This window comes from Pangasianodon hypophthalmus, chromosome 15 (genome assembly GCF_027358585.1).
Source record: "Pangasianodon hypophthalmus isolate fPanHyp1 chromosome 15, fPanHyp1.pri, whole genome shotgun sequence".
Taxonomy (NCBI): domain Eukaryota; kingdom Metazoa; phylum Chordata; class Actinopteri; order Siluriformes; family Pangasiidae; genus Pangasianodon; species Pangasianodon hypophthalmus.
Genome location: NC_069724.1, coordinates 21,320,569 through 21,340,235, shown reverse-complemented (window position 1 = coordinate 21,340,235; position 19,667 = coordinate 21,320,569). Strand labels below are relative to the sequence as shown.

General features: G+C 40.5%; 1 protein-coding gene and 1 long non-coding RNA gene across 2 annotated transcripts in view; one reads left to right on the top strand and one right to left on the bottom strand.

Moving 5' to 3' along the window:
- The window catches only part of LOC128320430 (uncharacterized), a 21,187-nt gene extending 19,139 nt beyond the window's left edge, over nucleotides 1–2,048 (bottom strand). Inside the window, exon 1 of the long non-coding RNA XR_008303945.1 lies at nucleotides 1,927–2,048. This is a non-coding gene — a long non-coding RNA (uncharacterized LOC128320430). The remainder of the gene's footprint in view (nucleotides 1–1,926) is intronic.
- ell2 (elongation factor for RNA polymerase II 2) overlaps nucleotides 1–19,667 on the top strand; it is a 20,485-nt gene extending 818 nt beyond the window's left edge. Inside the window, exons 2-12 of the mRNA XM_026928773.3 lie at nucleotides 8,126–8,173; nucleotides 9,798–9,919; nucleotides 10,001–10,164; nucleotides 11,669–11,928; nucleotides 15,585–15,709; nucleotides 16,101–16,167; nucleotides 16,296–16,863; nucleotides 17,859–17,919; nucleotides 18,090–18,261; nucleotides 19,324–19,368; nucleotides 19,478–19,667. Coding sequence (XP_026784574.3) covers nucleotides 8,126–8,173; nucleotides 9,798–9,919; nucleotides 10,001–10,164; nucleotides 11,669–11,928; nucleotides 15,585–15,709; nucleotides 16,101–16,167; nucleotides 16,296–16,863; nucleotides 17,859–17,919; nucleotides 18,090–18,261; nucleotides 19,324–19,368; nucleotides 19,478–19,594 — 1,749 coding nt within the window. The 3' untranslated portion in view covers nucleotides 19,595–19,667. The remainder of the gene's footprint in view (nucleotides 1–8,125; nucleotides 8,174–9,797; nucleotides 9,920–10,000; nucleotides 10,165–11,668; nucleotides 11,929–15,584; nucleotides 15,710–16,100; nucleotides 16,168–16,295; nucleotides 16,864–17,858; nucleotides 17,920–18,089; nucleotides 18,262–19,323; nucleotides 19,369–19,477) is intronic.

The following is a 19,667-nucleotide window of genomic DNA, read 5'->3' as shown; positions in this document are numbered from 1 at the left end:
TTTCTAAAGTTGTACCAGATGATCGTGAAATGGTTGTCAGAGACACACAAAGCGACCTAGACAAACTTTGTGAACTGTTGTGTGTCTGTGTCTGTATCTGTATAAGCACCTACTCAGCTAGCTTTTCTGTTCAAATCAGCTTTATTGCTGTGATTGTTCAGTTATACACGACTTGGCAACTGGATCAGGAAATGAAATGAGTTGTAATCAGTTAATTGTGGTTTTAAAGATATCGTGATCTGTGTGTGTTTTGTTTTTACGTGGTATTTCACAACACAAAGTTGTCTTAACATGTCTAATTGTAGGCAGCTAGTTAGCTAGCTGATTGAGTTTGAGGTTTACAGCCAGGGTGTAATTTCAGGATTAACAGGATTGCTTGTTTGAGACATTATAACCGTTAATGAAGAAGCGAAAAGGAGAAATGTGACACTTTATAGCGTCAATCTGTAAATGTTAAAGCTACGTTTTTTTTTTTTTAAATATCCGTGCTAATACTTGTAGCTCGTAAGCTAAGCCTGCTAAGTCTGAACCCCAACTGGATCCCTATATAGGTGTGCTACACAGGGTTTAAAATAACTGCTTCTGCACCCTATGTAGGATATTTTTGTATAAAATAGCAGCCTTTTGAGATGAAGTAAAGGGAAGCTTGATTTGCTAGCATTGCTGAAGAAAGCAATGGTTAGCTAACGGGTTCGGGAAAAAAAAAAAGCACACTAGCCGAGGTTTAAACTAGTGTTTGGTATTTCAATACGGTTTGTATATACATAGCAAAGTTTTGAAATATTATTAACCCAGTGGTAGGTTGAATTAGCTGCTATATAAATCGGTTTGTTTTGCTTATTTGGTCTTTTTTTTTTTTTTTTTGCTAACCGGACTAGCCAGGTGACATGCCCTGAGGTAATTTAGCTAAGAGGATTAATTGAAGTATTTCACAAACCGACCTATATTCTAGCTAGCATAAATATACAGTGCTAGCCTCCATGATTTAACCAAAAACAATTAATTTATTATTATTATCTTTTCGTCTGTATTTTTTTTTATCTTTATCTAACGGTTCGTTGGTAAGCTAGTTGGCTAAACTGATACTTACCCACTTCCCATACGCAAAAAATTTAAACAGCTAGCTAGCTACCAATTCGACATCTAACTTGCAAGCTAAATAAGTGTTTTTATGTCAACAAAATAGTAAAAATAGAAATTACTTGCTTGTTAAATATAGAGCTAATAAATGATTAAGTTTGCCACAACAGGTAATTTCGGCAAGTCATGACTGATTAGCGATTCCTGAGGTAAATAGTAAACGAATTCATTGCTAGCTTGTGAATTTGAATTCTTCTGGATATTTCTGTAGCTTTAAAAGAGAGGAGAATTGCTCGACGTGAGCATACGGAGAGAAATTAGCTCCATGGCCTCATGAACAGTTACATTGTCTGATTTTTTTTAAAGCTCTATACTGACTCAAAGTGCTTACGAGGCAGTCTTTGAGTTAAAGCCACAGCAGGCCTACAGCACTCACTATTCAACATGCACTCACTCTCCAAAAAGGACATGATGAAGCATGATTTTTTTTTCTCACCTCTTTGAACACTGTTTATGCACTGCTCACTTCATATAAGCACAATTTTTTTTCTCAGAAAAGGTGTAGTCAGATTGACATTGATAACATCTAGAACAAGGATATTCAACTAAATTTTATGAAGGTCCAATTGCAAAAAAAAAAAAAAAAGTCCGGATATACAACTGACAGGACTGCATGGTGACAAGAGTTACTGCTTAACCATTAACCACAACTCTTCATGGCTATAAATAAGACACATCAGTTTGAAGTGATTTTGTTCCAGACCTTGTCAATTTTGACTAGTGTCATGGACCCTGAACTGAGGAGATGCACCTCTTTTGAACTTGAAGTGGGAAATAAAGGCATACCTCTCTATCCAGTCGTCTTTAACCAGTTTATTTCTCATCAACCTTTTTTTCCTGTTAAAAAGCCATCAGTGGACGTCTGTGAAATCTTTGCTTTCTCTGAGTTACCTTCAGGTGAATAATTTGCACGAATCCATGTGATTTGACAAGACAGGATCTACAGAAGCCGCAGTGGATCATTTTTAAAATACTGGAGTCTCTGAACTACAGCCAGTTTTTTTTTTTTTTTTCCACACATTGATCTGCTATGCTACAGTATTTTTTTTTCCCCAAGCGCTCGTTTCAGTCCGCTGAAAGGCTTTCTTTGCTGGTTCCAGATCCAGAGAACCGTCCTCCGAACCGAACCGTTGTCCTCCAGTTGACAACCCCAGATCTAGTGGCTGGCCTACCAGGCTTGAAGATTTTGACAGCTGGGTTGACAGCTTCCCATCAGGGCAGCCTGGTTGTCAAACTAAACACTCATGCTTCTTTTGGTTTGCTGAATCTTGCTTACACTCATAGCAGTGAATCAGGTTTCAACATAAAATATGACGAGTTCACAAAAGGTTAAAGAGTCATGTACCACTTCGTCACATTGCTTCTGCGTCACCAGACGCCGGTCACTTAGTCTTAACCACGGGTGGGTCAACCACAGAGAAACGCTGATGGGAACCAAAGAGAAGTGCTAGATACTGGAGTTCCCATGATGGATATTGTAAAATGCACTGGAAAAATGAAACAAAAAATTCCATAACAAGCGGCCTTATAGCAGTTGGAACGACTTCTTTCAGCAATCCCACTGCTGTGCATGCAGCGGTTTTGCAACCTGTAACAGTTTAAGTTGGTTTGATAACCAGAGAATATAATAAACTCTACATACTACTGACTTACAGAGCAAAAGTTTTCATTTGGCAAACATTTAAACATAATGTGCCTCACGGTGCTGTGTTTCTGAATCCCACCACCTGCTGCACTAAACACATCAGCTGAGGTGTGATCTGGCTAATGCTTGAATGGGTTTAACACAGTACAACTTTTACTTGCCTGTTGGCTAGCTAATGAACATACCATTTGTCTACCCGTGGTAGTTGTTCTCTACTGCGGTAGAAATGGTATTTCTCATTTGCCAGGTTATACTTGGCACCCTAAAACAATATTTACACGGTGTAAATACTTTTGCAAGTGGTGTTTTTTTTTTTTTTTTAAAGGATAAGTTTTGTGCCTACAGAATTCCACAGTGTCTCCGTCCTCTCGTAACATGAAACAGTAAAAGTTTTACCTGATTTAGCCAGATTGCATTATGTTGAGCCTATAGTCAGCTTACTGGTGAATAAGCTTTAGAAAGTGTGCATTTCTTTTCCTTGAGAAATGTGACACTTTCTATCTAGCCTTTATACATTCCCCAGTATGTTATATTGCGACCTGGATTTATGTGACTAATCTGTTGTTTACAAGTGTGTGTTTGGGCGTGTGTGCTGTCTTCTAGCTTGCTTCCCGTGAAGAACATTTGTTAATCATTGGTAGTCATTTTTAATCTCTCTGGAGGTGTGCCAGGGCCAGCTGTAGCTGCAGGGGCAAAGAGAAAAGAAGGAACTCATGAACCTGTGACAGTAAATGCTAACTTGAGCCCGTATTTCTTCGTGCCAGAAATCTGATCTTTTTCTGGTTGATTTTGACCTGCAGGCATGTTGAAGCAAGGAGTTTATTTATGATATTATCTTGGTAGCTTATCTTGCTTGGTTAAGCAGAGAACGGGGTTAATGCTGAGCCTGCAGTCCTGCAGACCTGTCGCTCTCGCACTCCCTCTCTTGCTCTCTCCTATCGTCCTGGCTCGTACGTGGTGATTTAGCAGTTATAGGAGAACCGTCTGGGCCTGGTTCTCCCTGCTGCTCTGTAACGTGAGCAGCGCTGTGCGGATATGTGCAGTAAGACTGTGTTTGGAGGGTGGGGAATGTGAAACTGATCTGGTTGTACAAGTCTCTGCAAAAGCACCCTACTGTCATTTGAATATAACTGAAGGCTGGTGGTGGTGCATGTGTTTGTGAAATTATTATGGGTTTAAGTTAGTGTGTTCTCGTTGTTGTAGCACCCCCCTTTTCATGGTAAATATTTAAACTTGGACATCATTTAAAGGTTATTCTTGGCTCAGTTTGTTTCTCTACATGCAAAGCCAATTAGTTTGTCTGTATGAGTATGTTTGACTTGTGTGCTGTTATTACTTTATCTGCCCTTTCCTGTAAGATTTCCTGAGATTTATTAAACTTTCTGTGTAAATAAATGGAGTGAGTGAATGAATGAAATGTTTTAAACATATCCACTAACATACTTTTGAATATTTAGTCTGTAATTAGCACAAACATTATCAGTAGTTCTACGTTGTGTTTGCATAAACGTCAGACTGTTCAAATTGCTTTTTTAAGCATAACCAAAGGAGGCACTGTCTTTACTGTAGGTAGATTTAAAACATTAATCTACCATCTCCAAATTGTTTTCAGACAGGAATATGTAGATAATTTTTCTCCTTTGAGCACACAATTAAGCTGAAACCCAGCTGCCTTCGTTTTTGCTTCCTGATATGGGCGATGTGATAATGCTATAAAACTTGAAAAAAGTGCGCCATATGCCCTCTATGGCTCCATTCGAGGTTCAATCACAGAAAATGTAACGGAAGAAAACTGGTCGCCCATGGAGTATGTCGTTTTTTCGTACACTTTTCTTCAGGATCTTTAAGGCAAGGCCTATTCAGCTTCCATGAACAAGCAGCTTTGGACACTGTGACACAAGGAGCATTTCAGAGTATATTAGTCACTGGACTGAAAAGTTATAAGAGAAGTTATAAGAATGAGTTTTTATGAGGTTAGTGATGAATAACTGAGGTGATCTTGTGGGTTTGCTGACAGACTATGGGAAAAGGTCTGTGGTTGATAATCTGCTGTACCTCCAGGAACAGTAGGCAGGTCATGGTCATGATTAGTGATTACATTTTCCAGACTCTTAAGCAAATACTAGTGGTCTAGATTGTGAAACTAGATTGAATGTAATGAATTACCCATGCATTTTTGACTTTACATTTTTACTTGAATAAAATAGTATTAGAACTATACTGACAACTTTTTTTTTTTTTTTTTAAACGTTAAAGTAAATGTACAGTTCTAGCTACATCAAATGATCAGGTCTCTCAGTTATATGTTTCGTTGTCTTGAATGCACAGCATTTTAGAAAAAGACATTTTTCACTCCTGAGCCTCATCATGTAGCCAACTCAGGCAGACAAACAGCTTGAGCAATGGAATAATGGCTAATCATTGTTATTTTGTGTTAATTAAAAGAATTGCTTTTCACACCCAGCCCAACACAGATTGCTGTTGCATGCAGTGAAATGCTGAAAATCTCCAGCTCTGAACAGACTCCTTCAACTCACTGACTCATCCGATCTGCTGACCACAAGAGTCAGAGATTTGAGTCAGGATTTATTTGAGTCAGAATTTACTGTCTCAAAGGTGACGGATCAGGTTCGGCATACGTGCAATGGAAAATACGACTTCAGAGGTTAAAAAAGCACCAATAGCAGAGGTGCTATCACCTACTACACTATGCACAGCACTTATGATCTGCGAGCCCTTGATACAGTGATACAAAGGACGCCCGAAAACCACGCTGCTTTCTCGGCTAAATTATCACTCAGACAAAACACAAATAAAAATCTGGCAGAAAAGCCAGTTCTCTGAAAGTCACATTCGTTTCTGGTGGCTTTCTGGTTACTTTCATGTTGTGCTGACTTTATCTAGGTGAACTTTGACCTGTGAATTCATGAACCTGGGTCTTGTGAGCAAGTAGAAAACAAGAACAAGAACAACTGTGGTCTCTCTGGTCAGTAAAAAAAGAAGATGGATATGCTCACACCGGACTTTTGCATAGCTGTTTTTTATTATTATTATTATTATTATTATTTTACTGTTGCATGTTGCACGTGTGGGGGAAATTATTATATTGTTTTAATACCGTTGACCTGTCCAGCTCGGGATCACCTGATCAGTCATTGTGCATGCTAGCAACAAAAGTCTGGCTGGATCTGAGTCGGGGAATTAAAGCCTGGCAATGTTATCAGGAATGTGAATGTTTTGCATTTCTGTAGTGATGGACAGGTCACTCTGTGTGTTCCCTTTTAAGATTTTCACGCTGCAGGCCATCATGATTTTCTTAATATATAGAGTATTGTGTTTGTGTTTGTGTTTGAGAAGACAAGTTGTTTGCAAGAGGTGATTATGAACAGGGCTGCAGAATGAACAGTTATAAAATCAGTTATATAAAGTAAGCTTATACACTCAAAAGGCTGCTTATTAAGCCAAACATTTCTGATTGCATGTAAATATCAAGTCAGCCAATTACGTGTTTAATCATTTATGCTGTTATCATCCAGCCTTCCTGTCTGCCAACATACTCTAGGTTATTTTGTGTGTCCCCCACACACACACTTCTCTGTGCTTGCTAGGATTTCTGGACCTCTGTAACAAACATATAAACCTACCTAAAATCTAAGTCTATGGCTATGTGTAGAAATGTGATTCTTTGGTTTGCACATTTCCATTTTTGTGATCTGCAGTTGCATCAGATCAGCAGCAACCGAATGACGTCATGACAGACGTAATACTGATTCACTGCCTTTAGTTGACTCATTCAGGAAGGTGGAATTGTTTGAGAAATAGAGGAAACGTGTCCAATCACATGTGGTCTCTGGAGACAGGTGTCACAGCCGTCTACTGGTAATCGATGACCGATTGATGGTGTCTGGGCTGTCTACTTGCGATCAATGATTCAACTAACCGTAAAGATGTACTCCTATTTCTGTTCAGAACCTACACACCGAGTCGGTGTGTAATATATTATCCTATATATTGATCCACTGCACATGCTTACACTCTGCATGCTTAAATTTCATAGTGGTTGAGCTTGTTTTTTTATCATGTTGTCTGTAAAAGAAAAACACGTATAGACAAGCCTAGTTTAGCGATTTTGCCTTCAAGCACACAGCAATTTAGTGTCTGTGCCAAGAGATCTTAAAGGCTTCAGTTTAGCAAAATCACTCACTCGTGTAGTTTCATCTGTTTTTCTACTGAGAACAAAAGCAAGCTAGTCACTGTTATACCACATTCTCAATCCTGATTGGTCAGAAAGTGTGATTAAATTTCTCTAACAGCACAGCTCCAAACATAAACACGAATTCCAGACCGGAGGTCAGTTTTCCAGCGACTTAATAAACCTTTGCCAAGACCACAGCGTAACCCATTGTTTTATTTATTTAGTTATTTCTTTATTTTATTTTACATAGCTTCCAGGGTTTTTGTACAAGTAAGGAATAAAAAAAAAAATTGTACAAAAATTGCACCTTTTAATTGTTGATATGGTGAAGTTTTCTGTGAGGCATTGTTGGAAGGAGTCTCCAGTGTCAGTGATTTGTAAGAGTTAGAGGTAAAGCTGTTCCCGTAAGCCTTTAGGTGGAAGAACCTTGCAGTTTCGTTAACATAAGCTGAATTTTTTTTTTGTCTTATTAACTTAAAGAGAAACCAAAAAGAGAAGTTGGTGAAAGGATGACTTTTTATGGTTGTTAAAGTCAGTGATAACAGGAACTTGTTTTGCAGACGGTCCATAACAAGAAATGTAACTATAATTGGATAAAAGGTCCATTGTGCCGTTCTTCAATAAATTAAAAAATTGGCATTAGGTGAACAAAACACATGATGGAACATGACATCGGGTCATATCACACTTCAGTGTCATTGATATATATATATTTTTTTTTCCTATAACTGCGCACCATGTTGTATTTTATTACTTGCATGGACTCAGTCAAGAGAAATACTGTTATTACAGTAATGCTTCTGGAATGAATACACACCTATGTGAAACAGCACAGATTTACTGCCATGTACAGTACGGATATCCTGAGCAATCCATTTCAACAATAAGGGTCAGTTAAAGTCAGTCAGGGCTTTTTCCAGGGGAAGAAATACAGTGTAGTAGCTCAGAGGTGGGGCTTGGTCAGAATAGTTTGAAAAGATTTAGAAAACCTTTTCCTTCCTGTTTCTTCCTGATTTAAATAAACGGTCGATTATAATTTGTATGTGAAGTACTGTGTAGACCCAAGAGGCTGGTTTGGGCTGCCTACAATTTGAACTTGATGTTTACTTTGCCTTCTTTCTTCTTTTTTTTTTTTTCCTTTCCAGAATGTACCGTCCTCGCGGCCAACAATACATTTCCAAGGACTGCAAGGGGTAGGTAGACACTTAACACCAAGATGTGCTCCTCAGTGCTAACCTTCAAATCCTACGCTGCATGAATTTTTCAGCGAAGCTGCATGAAAGCATATAACCCAGTTTATTTCTGAACAACAGCAACCAGGCAAAAGTGTGTGTTAGCATGTCACAGCTCTCCTAAAGCTACTCCTGGTGTTTAGGAGTTGTCTGTTTGGCCTGAGGGTCGAGTCTGAGGCTTTTCAGCTTTCACTGTTCGACCATAAAAATAGCTGGTTAACCTCTGACCCTGCACGCCATGCCAGAGTTTGCTCTTCTGAGGCTGTTAATACCACCCTGTGGTTATGTAGTTATGCTCAAAGTCTGTTTCCTAGTTCTTTTTTTTTCTGTTGCGCACACACACTTTAATCTAATCTCCTCATGTTCAGTTTAAATTTGTGCATTTTCCCATTTACCACAATGTAATCGCTCAGCCAAAATGTAGGCGATCAGCCAAAATATGCTCAATGTCTGGTGTTTGCTTCTTTAGTTTTGTACTGTACCTAGAAAGTAATAGCAACATATCTCACCCAAGATCTTACATAAATATATTGGTTAGTGAACCTTCCAAAATGGTTTATGACTGTGTATATGAATGCTGTAATATTATAGGGGCAGCCGTCCTGTAGTAATATATACACATATATTATTTTAGTGCAGTTTGCATTCATCCCACTACCGTAGTTTGAAAGTGGAAATGCACTATAAAGCTAACTGATTCAGGAAGAGTAAGTTGGTTGTGTTTTTTTGTTTGTTTAAAAAAACATTTCCAGAGAAATAAAAACTACCTCCTGTTGACTTTTCGTTTGATATGTTTGTTTAAACGCACCACCAGCTGGTTCGTGTGTTGCTCAGTGCCGCAAAGCATCTCGATGCTGCGGCTCGCTACTCTTTACCAAATCCCACTACCTGCTACACTACACACCCAAACCAAGGTGTCTAGAGGGTAGCTGGAACAGATGCTAGACAATCTTTCCAGCATCAGAAATGTGAAGGGACATGGAAACCGTGACGGAACACGCAATACAGTCACCTCGCATTATCGACACACTAGTCAGACGTATTTACACGTGACAAGAACACCGCAGCTCATAGCTGAAATGATAGCCAGAGACATTTTGTCATTGATGCTTCATCACCAGAGACATTATAAAGAGAGGAGAAAGACTGCAGCTACGTAAAGTCGTCTCTCCCAGGAATACAAATACTCGCTTTTTATTTTCAATATTCTATGTTAAAGCGCATAATTAGCTTGTCATACTTTTGAGTTATGCAGGTTGCCTTTTTTTAGCTTAGTTAATTGGACTTCTGGGTATAACGTGGGAATGGGCAGCACATTGGACTTTGAGTTGCCTGCTGGATTAGATAATGTATTCCTGAACGACTGTAGGAGAGATGGTCTTATTAGATACATCTTTGTTGTAGTCTTAGTAGAAACCAGACACTGGCTGATCGCCTACATTTGGGGTAAGTGTTGTACATTTCTCAGCAAATTATTATTATTTTTTTTTTAAGAACATGTCATGGTCCAGCGTCTTCTTTTCATGTATCATTTTGTGAGCATTATCAGTCAGGTTTATCCTGTCTTGCTTTTGCAATTCCGCAGCGCATCAAGATTCCAAAGTCTGACGTCTCGGATGGATCTCACATCTTCGATTTCTACCTGTCCAATGTCGGCAAGGACAATCCTCAGGGAAGCTTTGAATGCCTTCAACAGCATGTGTCCAGGTAAAAGGCCATTTCCAAGAAATATCTTCTAGCTATTGTTGTGAGCGCTCCATGTCTTAAGCTCATGTCTGCTACGTCTAGCTCCGGGGGTCCCCACTTGTCCTCTCTGGGGGCGATCCAGGACAAAATCACAGTGTGCGCCACCAACGATTCCTACCAGGTGACCAGAGAGCGCATGACGCAGGCCGAGGAGGACACGCGCAAGAGGGGCACCAAGGTCATCAAACCTGGAGGGCAATTCAGAGGCAGGTGGCTCTGTTTGGACTTATGTGCAGGTCCCTTTATCTACACAATGCAAACATGAGAATAGGCAGTAAACTCATTAGCTGGTTCTAGTAGTGTGGAAGAGGGTCAGGAAAGTAAGTTACTCAAGATAATCTGGCTTCTCACACACTGTTTAATGGAAGCTTGTGCTTGCGGCATAAACAGTGACTTAAAGTGAAGTCCTGGAACTACAGGTTGCAGTTTCACTCAAAGACAGCTGTCTTGGAACTGTTAGTCAATGAAACTTGAAATTTTGCATTCTTTTTCATTTTCTCTATGTTCACTGTTGCATCTAAGCTCCACCTCTTTCTCACTCTTGAAAGCTCATCAGCTGTAGATTTAAAGCAGTGCACTTGCTGCTTGCAGCACCTCAGAATACATTTGGTCAGTGCGCTGGTCTAGAATAAATAAGCTTGTAGATAATTCTTTGTGCACCCCCGTGCTGCACCCGCCCGTGTCGTGTGAGCGGTTCAGTGATGCTAACATTCTTCTATTTGCGTGCAAGGGTGAGGGCAAATTTTAAGCCAATAATATTGCAAAATTAAAAACACAACATGATTCCTGGTGACACGCAGTATAAAAATAGGTATGCTTCCTTGCACTGTGTCTCAAGTTCTCTTTGCGGAACAGGCGATGCTCATTGCTCATTCTTTATATCTTTTTCTTATTTTTTTTTTTTCCCCTTGTTTCTGTATGAAATGACTGCAGAAACAAAGTTCAAGAAAAAGGGAAATAAGAGAAAAATGTGGAGGAAGGATTGGTTGGGCAAATGTGAACGTTTTTGGATTGTTCTGCAAAGACAATAACAAATCATGCGATTTTTAGGCATTACTTATTTTCTCCACTAAACCAGCCTCTTCTTACTGAGTCCTGAAGAGTTTGTTAATTTTTTTCTGCAGCATTTGATGCTTTTCCTCGAAGCATTTTACAGGTTAGACACAGTCCATTCCAGACCTCTACAACAGTACAGTTGTAGCTGACCAGAAACAAGTACAAGATAATTGTAGGAAGTACATAGAAAGCGACAACAAAACACAAAGGCAACACCAGAAGCTTTTTTTTTTTTGGTTTTCCTAATGTTTCCCAGCAGGACTTTCTGCCCACCCCCCCACCCCCCACCATGAAGGCCCGGCTCTTCTGACCACAGCAGGGTGCTGCACTAGTAACTAGAAAAGTTTGTTTCACTGTTTGTGTGCTTCTTGCACCTGGGGAATAAGTGAGGGTCATTTGCATCAAGCAGCCAAGTGGGGAAGCGAAAGAAAAGGAGCGGAAATATTGAGTCAGTCCAGTGTAGCAGCTGTCCCCGAGGCTTTACCGTTAAACTCGTTTCTTCAAGATATCTTTCCTACAGAGTGAATTGCATAGTGCTGTGAGGCAAAACTCGGTGCCTGGGCGTTTGATAAAGCTGCTTATCCGCTAACGTGAGGACTTTAACTGATTGCTTTCTATAGTCACTGTTCTCAGCTGGTTCTCTCCTTCACACAGGTACAAAGGTGCAGATCCGAAAGCCAGCTCCCTCTGCCCCCGATCCAGTCCCAGAGAGGAAACGGTCGACCCCCATGAATCCAGCCAACACCATCCGCAAGTGCCTTACCAGCAACCCGGTGTCCCAGCGGCCATACCGGGAGCGCATCATCCACCTCCTGGCTCTGCGCTCCTACAAGAAGCTGGAGGTCTTGGGCAGGCTGCAGCGAGACGGGATCAGCCAAAAGGACCGCAACTCGCTGGGGAGCACCTTACAGCAGGTAACAAGACAGCAAGGACTAGGACATGGGGAGAATAATAAAAAGGTATTAAAGTGAGAAGGGCACATGAAAGGCAGTGGCAGGAGATCAAGGAAGTGCAGTAGGCAGAGATTTGCAGAAAATCTCCAATTTGTGATTGCAACTTGCGAAAGGTGAGAAATGTAGCAGTGCTGAATTTTGAGCAGCTCTCAAGCTATGAGAATGCGTCAGGTATTAATGCAGGATTTGGTGTCTCTGCTTATCTAGCACTTTAGTATTGTTTTTGCCAATCTTTTGTACATAAATTGGGTCTTTACTGATGTTTTTGTTCACCAGGTTGCATTGCCCTACCATTTACAAAATTCTTTTTTTACAACAATTATTTTGTCAGCACTTATCAAACATAAATCAATAAATGATGTTTTACAGTTAAAGGGTATTATCAGTGCTTCAAGCATTTTAAACTTGTCTAAATTTATGAAGTTTTTGGGCTTTCTTGCTAATAGCAGGCAATCGTAGCAAGCCTGGGAGCATGCCACCAGTTAATCTTAAAAAAAAAAAAAAAAAAAAAAAACTGACACTGTTCTGAGAAATGGAAAATAGTGATATCAGTTAATGGCATTAATAATTGAGTTTAAATAAGAAATTTCAGAATATCAGTTTGCAGTTGGTGGCATTATTAGATATCAGAATCCAGGACAGATTCCCAGTGACATCAGACGGCTCAAGTCTGTTGTACATGACACTTGCATGGAGTCTGTAGTATAGCCCCTGTTATGGATAGTTCAGCAATTCCAGAGAACCTGCTATGAAATATCCCTGGTGGGAGCCTAACTGGAAAAGTTTCAGGGAAGAAAAATGAGGTATGATGCATTTAAGGGTTGGTGATTCAGCGCTGTGAGAATAAAACAGCAGCAAATATGTAACCTGGTACAAGCACAGTTTCACGTCACTGAAACAGTGGACTCCTGACAGATATTCGACTGTTATCGCATGAACCTTGACTGATTTGACTTAGACGGGGCAAATTTCATCCAGCACAGCACAGCAGATCAGAATGGTAGCACTCGCAGCTCAGTGAGAAGACTGCAAGCTGCAAGACTTTGTACTCTACTGAAGCATGAAATTATGTAATAAAATCAGCTAAAGCAGTCTGCACATGTGTCTCCTCCCATCGTTGCTGAATATAGGGCATGACTAGCTAGTAAACTATAGATTAATCCTGTCCAGGTCTCAGAATTAGACTCGCTCACACACATGATTTAAAGTACATGCCGTAAGCAGGCTTTCTTTGAAAATATTTTAGTGTAATGAATTGGATAGGGTTTTTGCTCCCTTTGTTTACTGTCTGAAATGGGGAAAATTCTAGCAAAGGGACTCTTTCATTTCCTCCTACTGGTTTCTGTGCAGAATTGTCACTCTTTTGTGGTACTTTATGTGTAAAGTACAAGTGACCACTAAGTGATCTCAGCAGGAAGCGAGGGCAAGGCTTTCTCCTTGTTTGGACATGAGAGAACGACATGAGCATGAGAAGAGAATTTGAAACTCTCTCCCTGCTACAGTGGAAAGTGAGAAGCAACTTTGTATCGATTTGCCTCAGTGGTTTGCGGCTTGTCTATTTGTGTGCAAGCATGTTTGCATTAAGCACTGTCATGCCATACTAATCATGCAACATGCGCCTTGTTTATTTTGCTTCCTTTGGGACTGCCTGCAGCGCTCACACAGAACATTCTTACTGTGCCAAAATGTTGGATAGTTGTCCCCGCTTCTGGTACCATGTTTAACACTATTGCCGGATGGGTGTGATGTTTAATAGGTCAGTAAGGTTTACAGAATTATTATTTCGAAGTGAAGTCTGTCCACTCAGCAGCCAAAGCATCTTGGCAAAGCTCCCAGACAGTTATTTTCAGTCAGGCTTCCATATATACTTAAATCAGGAGAGACCCATATATCAGAAATGAGTCGACAAGATGACAACACGAATCTGACAAAAGTGGAGTTTGGCTTCAGTTACATGTAAAAAATATATATTTTTTTTATATTGCTCTGGCTACTGTGCACATGGATTTCACCATAATAAACTAAGCAGAATTACTGGAGTCTTCTACAAGCTTAAGGTATTGTGCAATAAACAAAAGTTTTTTGACAGTTTTGAAACCAGCAACAAAATAAACCAGAGAGCAAATTTATAACAAAGGTGCCATGCCATGAGCGATTGCATTTTGCATAATTATACACAAGTCAGTGTAATCTGTTTTTTTTTTTTTTTTTTTTTTTTTTTTTGTTTTGTTTTGTTTTGTTTTTGTTGTAGTAAATAATAGAAGTTGTACATGCAGACATGGCTCACCTCTGAGGTCTGGCAGCTCCTCCTGAAGGCAAAAAGCCTTTCAGATGATGAGCTGTGTGTATCCCATCACAGAGGATAAAATTCCTCTGACCACTGTATCATTTGGCCATTAAATGATTTGGCCAACGCTGTATTAGATGCGTTATTTGTGCCTCTGTGCTTATGGTAAAAAGCAACTTGAGTACTCCTTGAGTTCTAACTGTTCTGTTTTGGCAGACGTTTAATTTTATGTTCTATTCCTGGTTACAGTTATTTAATTTTGCATGCCAAGGCCTCAAACCAGACAAACGAAACCTTGGCAGGACTGTTCAAACTACAGTTTCGGACAATTCCAAGATCAGTTATTTGTCTTTTTGTCTGTTTAGCCTGTAGCGAATAATGCTGCATTCAGCTTACCTTGCAAGTGGGAAGTCGAAACTGGGAATAACGTCATTTTCAACCTTCCTGAATTCGAGCTACAGTGTGGGGAAAAAATATGGGTGCCTCCATGTTCCTCTTTTGTTAGCAAAAATTTAGCAAGCTGATTATGAACAATGTATATTTACCTCCTCAGCTAACTGTAGTCATTGTTATAGATTTAACAAGTGAATATGTCTGGATGTTGATCAGTCTAAAGCAAATACTAGTGTATGTACAGTTATAACTCATTAAAAAAATAAAGAAGTGCTACTTTGTTTATGTTGATGCTGTGAGATGAAATTGTTGATTTGAACTGAACTCAGAGTTGAGGAGATTTTCCCAAATCTGAGTGGGAATTATAATTCTGAGGGGGCTTTTTTTGTTGTTTTTTCCTAGTCAAAGGATGGAAATTCAGAGTTCAACTGTGTTCAGGTTTTAATAAAAACACAGTATAACAGTTCTGAGTCTCTTCCTACAGACTCCTGTAAGGCCGGAGACACTGCTGCTCAGGGTACAGCACAGGGCCGTTCACTACACTTGGAGGAACGCGCTGTCTGCCCCCTTCCACATACATGAGCTCACGGATACTAGTGTCGCTTTCACTGATAGGGGAGAGAGAGTGTATCCTGTCCACCCCAAAAGCATGGCCAATTTTGCTCCCTGGATGGGATTCAGACGAAGGGGCAAACACTTTTCTGTTGCTCCACTCAGGAGCCCCCCATTTCTCTTGGTCTTTCAGTAGACACTTTGGCCGCCAAAAAAAAAAAATTGAAGGGTAGCACTAATTCTTCAGGCCACTGTACTTTCACGCCAGGTGTAAGTGAAATGTTTTGAAGGGCAATTCAAATTTTAGTGAGGTGTTGCAGGTCAGCGTAAACATGCTCAGTATGGTAAAATTCTTATAGTCTGTTCTCTCTGACCTTCCTTTCAGGTTGCCAATCTGAACCCAAAGGATAACTCGTACTCCTTAAAGGACTTCATTTACCGTGAGGTCCAGAGAGACTGGCCCGGCTACTCGGAGGATGAGCGTGTTCAGCTGGACCGGATCTTAGCTCGGTAAGCCCTCAGCCTGGTGAGAGTACTAGCACGTTTGGTGACGAATGACCCTGAGAGAGGAACTGATTTGGAGTTAGAGCTCGCAGCACAAAGCTGCGGTGGGAATGGGATGGAAATGGAAGGCAAAAGACCTTGTTTATTCTTAGTACTTAATGGATTAAAAATATACATTATGTAGATTACATTCAGAAATTGAAACAAATGATCATTCATCAAGATGACAAGCTCCTGCGAAAGTTCCTCATGTCCAATCCCTGTGGAGGTGGATGGACAACTTGGATGTATATTTCAGAGACTGGGTTTTTTCTCAGCTGCTTGCCTGACCACATTTCCCCACAGCTTTTCAAAGGTAGCCTGATAGGAAAGTGGAAACTCTTGTGTCTTTTTTCAGTAAACTGGGCCTGCCTGCAGATTCACTCTCATCCAGCAGTTCTCCAAAAGAACCAACATCACCACAGGTATGGAAAATCCCATAATGGTAAATGGAATTACAAACATATTTATGGCAATTCAGTTTTTTATTCTTGCAGACATGTATTTTACTTAATATGTAGTTAAAATTTCTTTTGGGCATTTTCTCTCTTAGAAGCGCCAGCCTCAGGGTGACTTCATTGACCCTCTGATGTCCAAGAAACCCCGTATCTCCCATCTCAGCAGCCGAGGAGCTCAGAGCTCGTCAGATCGTCGCCCGCCTACAGAAAGTGAGGAAAAGAGACCAGCTCCTCCAGTGAATGCAGCCTGCCCAGGCCCTTCGTCCCAGCCCCCAGTGTCCCATCCTCCCTCTGGCTCGAACTCCAACTCGCCCAGCACACCCGAGGGCCGCGGAACTCAGGACCTGCCCCTGGACCAGAGCTCCACATGTGGGGAGGAGACCGAACGCTACGCACCCCGCTCCCTGACTCCCAGCTCCAACTTTCTCCCAGCCTCCGCCATATCCCCAGCAGCCAACAGTAGCAAAAAACCTAAAAAGAAGTCAAAGAAGCACAAAGACAAGGAGCGGGAGCGGGGGAGGGGAGGGGAGGACGAGAGAGTGCGGCACAGGGAGGGACAGGCTGAGAAAGAAGAGAGGCCAAGAAAGAGACACCGCACCGAGGCAGAGAAACACTCGCCAGCTAATGTGGACAGCCCATCAGATGCAGAACTGCACAGAGAAGGTGGGGTTCAAGTCTTTTTCTTCCATTTTACCTGATGAAAAATAAAGTTTTACTTAAACAGGACTGTAGTCATATGTATAGTGTAATTTTACACCATCAGCTCATGAATTCAGTACTGATTTCTCAACAGTCATGAATAGATCATGAATAGATAGTCCATATAGAAGAGTGGTGGTTGCTCAAAAACATTTTTCTATATACCATTTATATATATAAGTGAATGTTTATAAAGGTCAAGACTCGTCCTTTTCTTTAAGGCCTTAGTCAACAGACGATATCTGCAAGGGTTGTGTGAAGATGGAGCCACCTTTAGAAGTGTACAAACTCGCATACTTGGTGCTTTTGTATTAGCCATCGCATACGAGTACTCCAGACAGTTTCATGTACTCATTTGTAATGGCCAGTCACAGGCTTGGCTGCATAGCGTGGTAATCCGTGGAGTTCGTTCAGCTGCCTTGCTTTGTGCACGATACCGCGTGTGAAGCCTCCACACAACTTTGGTGTTATTGCCAAGCAAACCATTATTCATGGAAGCCAGCCGAACATCGTCTCTGCATGAAGTACGCTGAGGTCTTTACTCACTGCTCATGGAACTGATATGTGAGAAGCTGTTCACATCACTATAGCAGCCATAGCAAAACAGGGGTTTTGCTGGTCACGCTCTCGCATGGTGCTTTTTTCCATGCTAGTAAAGTGAGCTTTGACATATTGTTCAAGCTGTTTTAGTCTGTGGTGTTTTACTGCACACTAAGTTTACTATTGTTTGCCTAGTAAAATGGTGATAAAAGAATCAATAATGCAACACCCATTTTTATTGAAATGTTTTTCTAACATAATATTTGACACTTACTATATGACTCCAGCTTATTTATCTTTCTGAATTGTTGAAATTCCAGCTCGAGGTGTGTCTACATGGGTAGTTTCTCAGTATTTTCTCTCTCATGGTCCTGTTCCATTTACAAGATGTTTTATTTGTCCCTCTGTTCTCTCTATAGACAGAACAAGCAAACCTGAGCTCACTGAACTTTCCACCCCAGTGATACCTGAGTACATAGCGTAAGTTTACTCTTTTTTTTTTTTTTTTTTTTTTTTATTTATTTTTTTTCCTTCTTCTTCTTTTTTTGGTAGTTAACATGCTTAGAGCCTCAGTAAATATGTATGAATAATATTTAATGGTTTGCAATTGAATGGTGTGTGTGCATGTGTTTTCTCACCATCTTTGGCAGTAAATACACTGCAGTAGTGTCTATGGATCAGAGGCAGCGCTACAAGGACGCCTTTAACGCAGAGTACGATGAATATCGCACTCTTCACGCTCGTGTGGAGAACATTACACGGCGCTTCACACAGCTGGACGCTCAGTGCAGACGCCTGCTACCCGGAACCAAAGAGTACCAGGTATGGATACATACTCACCGTTAACTAAAGCCGTAAAAGCCTTATAGCCCTGTATTACCCTGCGCTCACACTGTAACGTGACAAGTGATCATTCGCTTCGCATGCAAGTTTAACACGCAACCACATTCCCAGCAATTCCCGCATTCCCCTTTAATTCCCATGCACAAACACTTTAAATGTGTTACAAGGGTTATGAAATATGTCTTTGTGGTCAATTAGCTTAATCCTGTACTGAATGAGTGAAATGTTCTTGAAAGTATTTAGATAAATTAAAAAAATGACATACTGTGTTACTACTGTGTTGCTTTTCATTTGTGACATGAGGACAATGTTCTGCACTGAAAAGCAAAACATTGCATTGCTCTTGTCACTTGCTATCTTGAGTAAAAAAAAAAAAGATGATAAAATTAGACTTTCACTTCACATGGAGTTGCGTTTTTAAGAATTAAGAAATTTGATAAGTCCTAGGATCTGCTGTAAATATTTTTAGTCATATGACTTTTATCATGTTTTAGTAGTAATTACGAAAAGCTTCATTATTAAGGGTTAAAGAATCAATGCAGCAGGAATGAAGAAGCAATGAGGGCTGCGTTCCTTTATAAGGATGGCAACACCTTCTGGAAAATGCTGATTTCAGGCCTTTCTCTGAATACAGCCACACCCCAGAGTGTGACTTAGTGCTGTGATTGCATTTCAGTGTGGCATGACTGCAGTGAACTAACGCAAGTGAAATGCAGTGCAACAGAGCATGCAATTTTACATTTGCACCATTACATTTTAATGAAAAGTAAGCATTTACTTCCTTAAAAAAAAAAAAAAAAGCAATCCCATGCTGATTTGTTTTTCACTTCAGAGATGAAGCAATGTAAGAACAATGCAATGAAGATTTTACTTTTCACTCATCACAAATCAAAAAGCAAGACGTTTTGTATTTCACACTGTATCCCTGGTGTGATTTCTTTTCAAGCTCTAGTTTGTAGACCTTTGCATCTGTTTGTAATGAAAAAGCAGATGGCTCGAGATCTAATTTCTAACCAACTGTTTTTGACATTTCTTTTGCAGGAGGTGCACGAAGAGGTGCTTCAAGAATACAAGAAAGTCAAACAAGTGAGTTTGGATTAAAAGATTAATCATTATTAAAGCTCTTGAAATGTAAATCAGTGGTAAATCCAGTTATTTAATGTGAACTGTCTTTCTGCCCGTCATCTGCCTACAGCACAACCCAAATTACCACGAAGAGAAGCAGCGCTGCGAGTACCTGCACAACAAGCTGGCCCACATCAAGAGGCTCATTGCTGACTTTGACCAGCGGAGGGCGCAGTCCTGGCGTTAAGCGGTGGGACCCCAGCAGCCAATCAGAGCTCTTCTCAGCCTAAAGACCACAACCAGTGGCAGCCAGGGGATTA